General features: G+C 53.1%; 1 protein-coding gene and 1 long non-coding RNA gene across 4 annotated transcripts in view; one reads left to right on the top strand and one right to left on the bottom strand.

Moving 5' to 3' along the window:
* NECTIN1 (nectin cell adhesion molecule 1) overlaps positions 1-5,731 on the bottom strand; it is a 102,238-nt gene extending 96,507 nt beyond the window's left edge. Inside the window, exon 1 of one of the 3 annotated variants that reach the window (XM_032285194.1) lies at positions 5,022-5,731. In XM_032285194.1, the coding sequence (XP_032141085.1) occupies positions 5,022-5,100 (79 nt within the window). In that variant the 5' untranslated portion in view covers positions 5,101-5,731. Of the gene's footprint in view, positions 1-4,294; positions 4,986-5,021 lie in introns of those variants that run through there. The other 2 variants (XM_032285193.1, XM_032285192.1) reach the window with 2 other exon arrangements.
* A 3,313-nt stretch (positions 5,732-9,044) lies between these two features.
* LOC116556151 lies at positions 9,045-11,533 on the top strand. The gene is made up of 2 exons (XR_004270867.1): positions 9,045-10,001; positions 10,098-11,533. It is a non-coding gene; the product is annotated as an uncharacterized LOC116556151 (long non-coding RNA).
* Positions 11,534-13,100: the final 1,567 nt, after the last annotated feature.

The following is a 13,100-nucleotide window of genomic DNA, read 5'->3' as shown; positions in this document are numbered from 1 at the left end:
CTGGGACCACTGCTGCTCTGCCCTCTCCTGGGAGGCTGTGAAAGGGAGACCTCCCACGAGTCCCCTTAGAATACACACCTATTGCCTCCCCCCTGCCCCACCCAGGGTAAACCTGAGATTATCTGTTGCCTTGAAGATTCTCCAATCTGCTGTCGGAAAGTCTTTCTTTGTGTTCACCTCGGGTCTGTCCTGTTACACCAAGCTCATCTCTCCATGTGGAACGGGGTGGGGTTCCGGTATTATGTTCAATGTGTTTTCTCATGTGTCTTTCCTTTCCCCATCTCCTAGCCCCCAACAGCACAAGAGAATCCAGAGCTTATAGGGTTAACTGGACTAAAGAGTGTTATCTCCAGCTTAGGGCATTCCCTCTGCAAGGTGATCCCTGCTCAGATCTTAAGTTACCTCCTGCCCCAGCCAGCACATCTGCTGTTGGCTCTGCAGACCTGGTCTCTATGGACAAGGGTGGGCATCATGGGGAAACATTTTCCAGTTGAGCTTGGGCACAGTGTGCTGAGCTCCCGGGACCGCCCTCTTCCCCACTCCTTGTCCCTCACTCCTACTGCTTTTTCCAGTAAGAGGGTTCCTGCTTTCTGCTGCATGAATCCAGGGTGTGTCCAGGCACATGTACTTTGCCTACCTGGGTACACACAGCTCTGCAGGGCCCTCATGGAGGACCAAAGCTCACGCTCACACTCTTTTTAAATGCCCAGAGTATGCCACCTCCCCTCCCTACACACACCATGATTCTTTTTCTTAAATACTCATGTAGGAAGCAAAGATGCCAAATTAGTAGCTAAGAAACTGCCTCTCTTGGCCCCTCCCAGCCATCCGTGGGGCAGGCCAGGCCCCCGCTAATGCCAGGTTCCAGTGCTACTCTGCCTGCCAGGGAGACAACAGAAGGCTGACAAGAGAGGAATGTCTCTCCTGGTGTGGTCAAGGTCTTCAGCATCTCCCTGCAAGGAGGCAGAGACCCAGTCTAAAACCAAGGGCAGCACAGAAAGAGGAAGTGGCATTGAGGCTTCACACACACCAAAGGACCTGGCAGTGTGTCCTAGAAGGGCTGACCAAAGGCAAATCCTGGGTGTCCTCCCAAAGTCACCGTCACTGACACTCTGACATATAAGATAGGCATTCTCACGGCTGGACCACTCACAAAGTCCTAGTCAGAAAGCTCTCAGCAGTCAGTCACGTGTGAATATACATTTGATGTTATGTATTTATGGCCGTAGTCCCAGAGTGACCCACAGACACAAGTCCATACGCCTCCTATTCCTAGTCCCCACAGATATACACATGCACAGTCAATGGCAGATCACCAACACAAACACACAAAGCCCTGCATACGTGTGTGCACACACCCACTCTACTAAAGGTGAGACCATATGCAGACTGTCAGAATGTCACAGCCTAAGTTCCACATCTGGCTCATGACCATTCTAGTCTGGCTCACTGGCTAATGTTTAAAGTTTTTTTTTTTTTAATCAGCAAAACAGGTGAATATGCTGACACCTCTCTGTCTGTCCCTCCCGCAGGTAGGAGGCATTCCATTTACCAGGTTAACCAGGAAAAGATACAATCAGAAAAATTAAAGATACATTCACACCTCCCTTGGGTGTTTTCTGTTTGTGCTGAACAATGAACATTAGTCAGCTGTTAAACAATGGCAGTATCATAGACACAGCAAATGGGACTGACCCTCTGTCCCCCCAGCCTGGCCCACTTGCTTAATCATCAGCACTAGGGTTCTGGTCTGCTCAGCCATCCTGGCAACATACAAGAGTCTGGGGGTCAAGCAGTAGCCAAGGTGGATTCATTGTGCAAAGCTGAGTGGCTGAGAAGGGAACTGATAACACTCTTAATCTCAGCCAGCCTCAGGCAGCAAGGGCTATCCGTCCTATGCTCAGAAGTTCCGGTTCAAGAGACACCTTCCAGGCCACTCAGCCAGGGTAGCTGGGCCCAAGCTCTGCAGTATCTCCTCTTCTCCTCCAGCCTTGGGGAGGCCTAGAATCCAATTCGAAGGCACTCCACAGTGCCCCCTTATAAACGGGCAAGGAGATTCCCATTTACACATACTGCAAACCCCAGGCCAGCAGTATTAGTTTTGCCATAATGCCTTGCCCAGAAAGCTGAAGCACACCACTGTCTGTGAGGAATAGAGAGAGGAAGGAAAATAATCCAATAGCCCTAACACTTGGAATTTCAAAGACCACATGACAGCCAGTTCTGTACAAGCTGCAGAGAGGCTGAAGAGAGGAGTGTGCTGGACAGGTCTTCCGAGGAGGGTGTGCATGACACCTGGGGTGTGTGTTCTCTTTCCAGACAAAAGGTGTGGGGAAGCCAATTAGGGAGGGTGTGGTGTAGGTGGGAAACCAGCTCAGTGCACCTGCTTCTCAGGCAAGTTCTTTGCCTCTTCCTCGGGCTTCCCCTATCCCTTTTTGGGATGCAACCCACCTGCCCCACTGACCCTCTCCTCTAAGTTAACAGGAAGAAACCATGGATTGTCATCTTAGGAAACAGAGGCTTGTGGGGCTTCACCACGCTGCTTAGTAGTCTGTGTTGTTGAAAACATGCTTCTGTGTTTATACTTCAATAGCCAGATTGGGAGTGTTTTGAAGTTGGGGGCAATCACACACACTTGGGGCCCCTCCCTCTTCCTCTCCTCAAACCCCCAGACCCAGGTTCTCTGTCACAGCCCAGGAAAACCCTGAAAAGAGCATCAGACTGGCAAGTCCCTAAAGAGACACTATAGCGGGCAATAGGGAGGAAGCCGGCAGGTGATGTAAAGTAGGGCGTGAGCTTGCAACTTCTGGGCCAACCAGCCTCCATCCAGGGTCAGACTGGGCACAGCTATATCCTCCTCCCTCTCTGGACCATGGACCCTAGAGCAAGCAAGCAGAAAAGGCACCAGGAGCCCAGGCACTGGGCAGAGGAGCTGGGCGGTCCGGGAACTTCAGTGCATGGATGCTAGCCATCTGTCAATTAACAGTCAAGGGAAGAGCACTTATTAAGTACCTCTCTTAACCTGGTTCCTTTCTCTGCATCCCACCCTTTCATGTGGGTTTTTGGCAGGGGTTGTGTTCACCTTGAGCCAGGTGAGTTCACCTCCCTACTCCCACTTCCTGAGTGGTTGGAGCACAGCAGGCCTCTAGCCCCCAAGGAAGGAATTAACCCAGAAGGGATCACAAAGCTGGGGAAAGAGAATAACAAAAGGAGGGGAGAATGGGTGGGTTCCTTCCCCTTCTCCCAACCCTTCCCACCACCCTTTGTCCATCCCAGGATTACATTAACCCCTAGTGTGCTGGACCAACCAGAGCTCTGGTAAGCTCTTCTTTCTCTGGATTCGGGATATGGACATATGTAATTGAAGGGTTCCCGGAAGCTCAAATCCCTGTGGCCAGGCAAGTCCTAGAGCCCGAAATTCTGTATCTCTTGCTGGCTTCCCAGGCCGTCCAGTGTGAGAAGACCTCTCACTCTCACCAAGATCACCCTCTGGGGGCAGGGTAAGCAGTGACACCTGTGAGCCCTGGATTTTCCCCACCCCCTACATCCAGCAGAGCAGTACCCCAGGCTTTGGAGTGGAGGCACCCCACTGCTGGCTTTCACAAACTGCTTCCCAGACATCTACCACTCAGCAAGATTGGCCGTGCCCTAGTGGCAAGCTGGCTGGCAGCAGAAGAGGCATAGAAGGGAATGAGGCCAGGCTTCTGCCTTCCAGGATTGCACCCAAGCCCTGGAACTGGGCAGCCAGACTGGTCCCTCGATAACAAATTGCCTGGCCATTCTGCGGCATTGCACATTGCAGGAGCTCCGGATCTAATATTCCCGCCACAGGAGGAGATGGTCTCTGCACACTGACCCCCTATTCTGCCACCCCAAGGCGAGGACCACGTGCTCCAGTCAAGATCCCACCCCCCTTCCCCCCAAAAATCCCATCTTGTTAGAGCTTCAGGTCGTCTCTGGTTTCTACCCAGAGAGCTGGAGGAACTCCCAACACCCCTTGACCCGCGCTTGCTGTCCAGCCATACGGGAGCTCGGCAGTTTCCCCAGGGACACAAAGGGTTAAACCCAGGCGAAGGGACTCGGTCGGATTTGCCTCCTAAACGCATTTTCCAGTTCATTCCCCAGCACAATATGCCTGGGCCAGTCCCAGCCTCCGCCCCCACCCCACCCGTCAGAACGGGCCACCAAGGGCCACCCCGGGGTCGGGCGCGAGGTTAACCCCTCGGCTGCCGGCAGCCTGCACCTCGAGGAAGGACACGCGGGGCACCCTCGGGAAAGTGGGTCATGCAGCTACCTGGTTGGCTTGAAGCCCGCGGCGTCTCCTCCAGGGAGAGCCCTAGAGCTGGGAGTAGAGTTCCGAGGGGGAGCCCGGTCCCGCGCCAGGCCGGGAGGTTGCGATCCTCGGCTGCCCCAGCCTCACCCTCCAGGACAGGAACCGCAGGTGAGCAAGGAGCCGCCTCTGCCGCAGCAGCCGGCTCTCCGCGCCCGCTGTGGGGCGGTGTGGGGCGGGAGGGGGCCCGATCGTCCAGAGCCGACCGGCAAAGAGGCTGGCGAAACAAACGAACCCCCGCCCGCCCCGCCATCCTCCAAACCCTGAGCCCACCAGCTCCGAGACTGACGCCCTCCCCCTGGGGCTGTTGTCTCCCGCCCCGAGACGGTGATTACGGTGATTATTTTGCATTTATGTAACACGCAGTGTTTCCAAACTGCTTCCCGAGCAGAGAGCTGGTTATTAAATAAATAGAACGCTATTACATATTATTATTTTTGTGAAGAACTGAGCGGAGAAAGTGCTTTCATGCTACATAGAGACGTGCATCCGACTGCTTCCCTGCAGGGCAGGCTGTTCGGCTTCTCAATCTCTTTCTCCGCCGCGCCACCTCCCACCCCCTTTACCAAAGCCGTGACCCAACTTTTCTGGCTCCTTTCACTCCCCACAATCCAGTCGTGCCCGCCATCCAGCTCCCATCCCCGGGGAGGCAGTGGATGGGGGTGGGGACAGCAGAGGTGAGTGCGCTTACCTGGGAGGAAGAATGCGGTCAAGCCGAGAGCTAGTCCCCACCAGCGTCCAGCGGCGCCTGCAAGCCCCATCCGAGCCATCGGGGGCGGGGGGTCCGGCGAGGGCAGCGCTCCTCGCGCTGCAGAAACCAGCCCGGAAGACGAGGGCGGATCGCTGGCGGCCGGCGGGCGCTCGGAGGATCCAGGTCAGCCGCAGCCGTCGGCCGGGGCGGGGTGGGCTGGGTGGGATCCGCGCGGCCGCAGTCCGGGCCCCGGGCCGCCGCCGGCTCAGAGGCTCGGCAGATGCCCGCCGCAAGTTGCACGAGTCATGCCCCTTCGCCTCCTCCGCTCTCCTCCTGGCGCCGGTCCCCGCCCTCTTCTTCCACGCAGAGCCGGGCTGGGGAGAGGGACCCACCCCCGGCGCGCCCGGCTGCCCGGCTGCGCAGCGCGGGCTCCTGGCTCCGGCGCGCTCACACCCTCCCGCTCGGCTCCAACTTGCAGGCGTCCATGGCCGGCCGTCCTCCGAGGGTGGCGGGACGCGCCCCGGCGGCGCGGGAGGCTCGGGGCCCAGGCAGCAGGCGAGCTCTGCGGCCCGCGGCCCGGGTGGTTCTGGCTGAGCGGCCGGGCGCGAGGAGAGCTGGTCAGGGGCGCCGCGCGTCCCAGCCGCCGCCGCTCTGCCGGTGCCGGCGATCCGCAACAATGTGGAGCCGCGCTCGCTGCTCTCGCTCTCTTTCTCTCACTCGCCGAGCTCCAGCCTCTCACCCGCTCGCCCGTGATGTCAGCCCAAGGGGAGGGGTTAGCGTTAACCCCCTCCTGGCCTCGACGCGCGCCCGCCCGGGCCCGGCCGCAGCCCGAGCGCACGCGCCTTCCAGCCCGAAGCAGAGGCGGATGGCGTGCGCGGGCCGCGGGGTCCGGCTCAGGACCCTCGCTCAGGAGCTGCCACTCGGCCGCCTTCCAGCCGGGGTGCGGGCTGGAGCGCGGGCTGCCCTCCTCTCCGCTGACAAAGGCAGGCAGTGACCCCTAGCGGCCGGCGGCGCCGAGGCTCGGCGGGTGGGGGTGGAGTTAGGACCCGGCCGGGGGCGGCGGTGGAGGAGCCGGCGGGATGGAGAATCCCGGCTAGCAGCTTTCGAGCTGGCGGGGCTTCTGCAAGCCCTCTGCTCCCACCCTGGCCCCATTTCACAGACGAAGAAACGAAGGTCCAAAGAAGAGTTCCTCCTGGGGCGGAACATGGCAGAGCTCGGAACAGAACCCAGGCTCCGGAGATCCCTCTCTGCACCGCTTGGACGCTCCACGGAGAGGCAGCGGTGCGCGGGGCGACTGGGAGCTGCCAGAGAAGTCGGTGGTGGGCAGGAGTGCGTGAGACGGGCCCACTGAGGTTTCTGGTAGAGTTTCTTTTCTAATCCCTGCTCCCTTCGGGGCTTCCTTTTCCAAAAATTGAAGCACCCCGCGCCCCGCCCTTGCCCAAACGGAGCCTGAAACCGAGCTCTCCTCCAGTTGCCAGGACCTTAGTTTTGAGACGTTTGTGGGATTCCCGCGAAAGCGGATCGTCCAGTCAGTGTCACTGGCAGGGCAGGGACTCTCCGCCCCATCCCGTTCACCACCCACCACATCCGGGTGTGGTAGGATTCCTGCCAAGGCGACTGCGCCCTCCGGGCCTGCCCTGTTCCCTTCCACTGGTCCTCCTATCCCCACTCCCTGCCCTGGGGGGGGGGAAGACAGACGGAGTTTGCCACCAAGGAGAGCCGAATTCTCCCCAGACCCTGGCCTGACACTGCTCCCTCTATCCTTTGCCCCGTCCTCTTAGGCGGGCCAGAGCAGAGGGGAAGTGGCTGTTTCTGATAACATGTAGATTCTGGTTCCTGACAGTAGGAGTGGCAGATGGAGGAGGGGCAAAGACAGCTCCACATTCCCACTGTTTGGGATCCGGCCCGGAGTGTCTCGGTTTCTCACTGAAGTAGTCAAATCTGGCACTCTCATGAAACACTCACCCACTCACTGTACGGTCTTTCACATTTAGCACATGTAACCTGGGCTTTCTTTGAATCAAAACACAGTGCCTGGCTTGAGGGTACAGAGACATCATCATTGCCCTAAAGGAACCCAATCTAGTTGAGGGGGTGGGGGAAGACAGACGTAGACACAATATTTCATCCCATATGAATATTGTACACATATATTTCATATGGGATAGTGGGGGTTTGGGGGTCACAGAAAAAGTGCCCAGTTTAGCCCCGGGTGGCATTAGTGTAAAGGCTTCAGGGAAGGGAACACAGGGTCTCGGTGAGTCATCTGTCAGACAAAAGTAAGTGCTGGAGGGCAGAGACATTCAAGAGACTGGATTTAAGGCAAGGGGTCAGCACCAGGAAAGGAATGAGGGTAAGCAATAGTCAGGTGAGTAGAGGGCCTGCAAAGGATTGGCTGGACATAGCCTGAGCCTAAGACTTGAGGAAGGGAGAGGTCTGCAGATTCGTGAATCATGCCTGTAGCCGCTAGAAGGGGTTTAAACTGGGAACACCCTATCAAATTTAGTTTGTGGCGCTGGGAATCTCCTATCTGGCTGCCGAGCGCTTTAAGGGCCAGGGCTAAGTTGAATTCACTGTGATGGCCTTCAGCTTGGTCCCTGGCACATTGTAGGAGCTGAAGGGATGGGTTTGAAGGGGCAATCCCAGATGTACCAATGTCTTCTTGTTCCCTGCTCTTACCCTCCCATCCTCTCCATCTTTGTTTATTTTATTTTTTTGAGACAGAGTCTTGCTTTGTCATCCAGGCTGGAGTACAGTGGTGCAATCTTAGCTCACTGCAACCTCCATCTCCCAGATTCAGGTGTTTCTCCTGTCTCAGCCTCCAGAATAGCTAGAATTGCAGGTGTGTGCCATCACGCCCAGGGAATTTTTGTATTTTTAGTAGAGACGGGGTCTCACCATGTTGGCCAGGCTGGTCTTGAACTCTTGACCTCAGGTGATCCACCCTCCTCAGCCTCCCAAAGTGCTGGATTACAGGCATGAGCCACTGCACCTGGCTGCACCCTCTCCATATTTAGGTCAGGCTTCTTTGATCTTCTGATCTTAAATGACCTTCCAAAGAAAGTGTGGCCAGCAAGGAGGATGTGGCTGCCTGGGGATTGGTTGGGTGGAGAAGATGGAAACAAGTAAGCGATATAATATGGTTGTTGACTCATCATCTTTAAACAAGCAGGGAAGATTGCTGGGGGAGGTGACATTTAACTGAGACCCTGAAGGACAGATCAGATTTGGACCAAAGGAGGCAGAAGAGAGAATCTTAGGTGGAAGGAACAGCTTGTACAAGAACATGGAGGTGTGTAGAGGTGGGAGGGGTGCCACCTGTGTCAGGACAGTAGGCAGTCTGGTTCGTTTTGCATTTTAGCGATGTATAAGAGAAAGGGACAGGTAGGGCAAACAGAATGCAAAAGGTCCAGAAGGTTTCCTTTAGTGACAGGAAGAAACACAGGACCAAGCAGCAGGAGAGCAGGATCTGGTTCTTAAGCTATAAACCCAGGACTCCCTCTTGCTGCTTTCCTCTTCCTAAACCACCATATTCCAATTCTGTTGATTCCTCCCGATGTATATATATTTTAAGTCTGGTGACATTGCTCCATTTCTCCTGTCATTACTCTACTCCGTGCACTCGTGGTTTCTACCTGGACCTTACAATACCTTCTGACAGTACAGCCAGTCCGAACTGAGATGGGGAGTAAAATGTAATGGTCCAGCCCATGGAAACTCTGGCGGGCTAATGTGCCTGGATTGGAATTCTTAATCTCCAGCTCTGACGCTCAGTAGCTGTGTGTCCTTGGGCAAGCAGCTTGACTTCTCTGTGCTCAGGTTCCTTCTCTGTAAAACAGGCAGAAATAAGAGCACCTCTTGAAGTTGTGAGGATTAAATGAACCAAACATGTTAAGTGCATGGAACAATGCCTGGTGTACAGGAAAACTGTTTAAAGTATTAGTCATCATTATTATTGCCACCTGTCTCCCCACATCCAGTTTTGCTTCTTTCTGAAAATGGTTTATATGCATTTTACAAAAATGATAGAGTTTCCACATGCCCTTCATTCAGCTTCCCTGAATGTTACCATCTTATAGAACCATGGTACATTTATCAAAACCAAGAAATTAGCATTAGTATAATACTATTAACTGAACTACAGAATTTATTCAGATTTCCCCAGGTTTTTTTCCTGCTAATGTCTATTTTTTGTTCCACAATTTAATCCAGGATACAACGTTACATTTAGCAGTGGATTATCTTCAAATGCAGATGGTCACGTCGCCACACCCAGGAAGCATGTTTTGGCCTGCACTCTGAGACCAGTGTTCGGTCCTCAACAAGGCCTAAGGGCCCATGCCTGCTTCTGCAGCCTCATCTCACCCTGCTCTGGGCTTCAAGTAGGAGCCACTGGGATTTCCAATCATCAACCTCGCCTCCTCTCCCTTCTCTCAAGCTGTTCCATCTGTACCAACACTCTTCCCTTCTTTTTGGCCAGCTGCTTATCCATTTGGGCTCAGCTTACATGTATTACTTCCTCACAGTGGCCCATTCAGCCCTTCAGACTGGGTGAGTCTCCTGCTGTAGGCTTTGCATACTTGGGACCACTTTAGTGACGGTTTATTGTGCCTGATTCACTCCCCATTAGACTGTCAGCTCCTCTAGGGCAGGGATCATGCTGCTTTTGATCTCTGCTGTATCTCTACTATGTAGAATATGCCTGGTATCTGATAGACTTTTAATGAAAATGTGTCAATTAACTCACATCCTGTGCCACTTTCTACCAATCACTTCCCCTTGCTGGACCTCAGTTTTCTCACCTGCAGACTGAGGAATTTAATTTGTTCACTGATTTTCCAATTGTGTTTTGGAAACCCTAGAATTTCCTGGGCTCAAGAGGAGCTACATTTAAAGAGCATATGTTTTCATGTGCTTCAAAATTGGGCTTCTGAGAAAGATCTCTCTTAATGGATTTTGAAGATTCTGCTGCTTAAAAAGGTTTGAAAACCTGACAGATTATTATATATTATGAATTACATATAGTTGCCTGATTTTGCAACTCCATTATTTTTATTTATTTATTTATTTTTGCAGGCAGTGGTGAGCCATTGAAGGTTTCTGAACAGAGAAGCACTTATTGGGAGCTGTCAGAGCTGTGCTTCAGGAGATGAATCTGGCAACAATGTGGGTAGGATGGACAGATGATGATTGGTCAGTGGAGGAGGAGGGGAGCCAGGAGAGAGGGTTGTCATGGAAGCCAAGTGAGAAGAGAATTTAATAGAGGAGGAGGAAGAGGTTGCTAACAGTGTCTGATGCTGCAGAAAGCAGGTGGGGATCAGAAGGGGTCTTTGGAAGCAGTGGCAAAACCACGAGTGACCTTTGAGAGTGATGTTGGTGACCAGGCAAGGGCTGAACCCAAATCAAAGTGGGAGGAGGAGCAGCTGAAAGGTGAAAAAGCAGAGGCGGAAGGTACCCTCTCTGCTTTTGAGAAGTTTGGTGGCGGACGGAACTAGTAAGGTGGATGAGAAGCTGCGAGAGGGTTAGCAAGACAGACCGAGAGGCTTATTTTCTCCTTTTTCATCAGAAATCAAAAGCTACCGAGCATCTTGTAGTCAGGAGAAAAAAAGCTAGTGGACAGTGAGGGAGTGGAGACTCAAGTAGAAGAAGTGAAATAGGGTGTCATTTATGGAGCAAGCCCTGTGGGGGGGGGGGCACTGAGAGTGGGAAGGGGTCAGCCTTGGAAAGGAGAAGACCCATTTTTCTCTAAGCCTGGAGGGAAGGTGAAGAGAGTAGTGAAGGTGGAAGTTTTGGGGTGGAGTAGTGAAGGGGAAGTTTATAATGTCATTGCAGTGTAGTGAGAGCTGACGTTATCTGCACAGAGAGGTTGGAAGGTGGCTTCAGATTTCACAGTTGAGAAGGCCAGCAGGAGTATAAGGGGGGTGTGACCACCAAGCTTCCAGAATCTACAGGGAGAAAGAAGCAAACATCATCTGTGTGTCTTCACAGGGAAAAGTCAGGACCAGTGGGTATATTTTTGGGGAAGTAGATTTCAGTTTAGTCTAGGCAAGGCTGTTCAGGGATCTTAGTTGACCAACAATGGAATGACCTCCCAGTCACTTTTCAGACTCAGGCTGCAGGCCCATTCATCAGGCATGCTGTGCATGGGCTTCTTGCCCTGGCATGGAGTGTGGATGCGACGAGTTCCATGCTCCCTCCTGGCTCCGAGACTTGATGACTGCAAGAATGACAGCCGGCTTGAAGAATGGGCAGTTGGGCTCACCTTTCTCACCGACCTCAGGACTGGAGGCATGAGGGGGGCAACTAGAAAAGAGTTCAGCCCTGGGGAAGACGCCATCCCTAGGAAACTCTCCTCTGAGCCCTCCCTTGGCTTCCACAGGCTCTTTCAGAGAGACAGCTGTTGAGCTTGGAAAAGGCCCAAAGTCAATACAATAATGACTTCCCCTCCCGGCTATATCCCAGGCCCCTCTGTGTCATTCAGAAATTGGCTAATAAAGTTCACTTTGATATGAGAGGAGCCGTATTAAGAATTCTCCAAGATTCCCCAATCCCCTGAAATCTGTCAATAGGAGAAGATATGTTGGCGTGGTATGCTGGATGGGGGTCACCCCTTCTGTGTCCCTAGACCTCACCCTGGGGTGAGTTGAGGCTGAGAGCAAGGGGAGAAGAAAGAAGGAGGAATCCGTGAAGAAAGTTTGGCTAAAGTCTTAGCCAACCCCAAAAAGGACCCACCTGGCATGGCTACCCCTTTGCCCTAACTTGACGGGCCAACCTCACCCCAGGCAGTGCTCCCAGGTTAGGTGGGAAGCCACAGCACCTAATTACTATGATCATCACACTGGTGACTGTGGTGATTATGATGGTGCCTCTATCCCACAGTGCTTAGCAGTATTTAATTACTGTTATTCCAATGGAGATCACTGCAGAGCCTTGGCTGCCATTGCTCTTGCAGATGGAGCAACTATACACAGCTGCACCCACCCCTCAGTCCAATGATCCACTGTGTTGAAGTGCTGCCAAGATAGTTAACAGACACCAGCCTCTTCCTATGGGCCATGGTGTCCCAGGGATCTGCATGGCATTTGGGGCTGGAGCTCTTGAGCAGTGAGAGAAAGGCCCCAGTGCCATCTTGAACCATCCAACTCTCTGGAAAGAAGGGAAATTGATCTATGCCCTATGTCTGGTCAGAAGGCCCTCGATATACGCCTGTGAATCACTGTAACCCAAATCCTGAAGAATTCTCAATGTGAATAGAGGTGGCATTCCTGATTAGGGATGGGAACACTTAAAACTCAACAGTGGTACTGAGAAGAGGGTTTCATCGAGGATCCGCATAGACCAGAGAGCTTAGGTCATGAAAATGGGAAGGGACGGAGTGGAGCTTCCGCGTGGAGCATACCTTATGTAGAAAGACAAAAGGAAAAGGGGCCTTGAGAAAGGAAGATATTCAACCTCCCACCCATACTCTCTTTCCTTTGATGATGCCCTTATATTCAGGGGTGGGTATTATGGTCAGGATAATTATCAGGATAGACTACTTGTCTAGAGGAACCAGATTTTTCTGGCAAGTTACATGGAAACCAAGGAATAGAATGTATTATTAGGGAAGAACGGAGTTCCTAGATCGGCCCAAGCCCAGCAGAACAAGCTCATGGTGGACGCCTGCCTGGGAGTGGGGAGATGAAATAGGGGCTGTAGAGCTGGGGGTCTTACCTTTTTGGGCCTCAGACCTTTTCAGGATCTGATGAGCACTATGTCTTTCCCCAAAAACTGCACATACGCACAAGGACAGTGTCTGCATGGCAACCTGATGAAGCCCAGCTGGGGCCTTGAGTTAGAATCCCTGCTGAAGAAGGAGTGCTTTGGGAGGGAGGCAGCCCTGAGCTCAGACTCCCTGTGATCTGGGCTAATGAAGGATGCTAGTGACATGGAGAGTCCCAAGCGAGGAAAATCCAAGCCAGACTTTATAATGTGAAGTGAAAAGAACAAGTATTATCCATAGACTGCACTACAATTCTGTAAAAATAGGCACTTATAAAGAGAAAAATGTAAAGGCGACATGGAGAAATGAAAATAATT

Source organism: Sapajus apella, unplaced genomic scaffold (genome assembly GCF_009761245.1).
Source record: "Sapajus apella isolate SASKATOON/1434 unplaced genomic scaffold, GSC_monkey_1.0 scaffold16, whole genome shotgun sequence".
Lineage (NCBI taxonomy): Eukaryota > Metazoa > Chordata > Mammalia > Primates > Cebidae > Sapajus > Sapajus apella.
The sequence above is the reverse complement of the archived record's forward strand: the minus strand, read 5'-3'. Positions and strand labels throughout refer to the sequence as shown.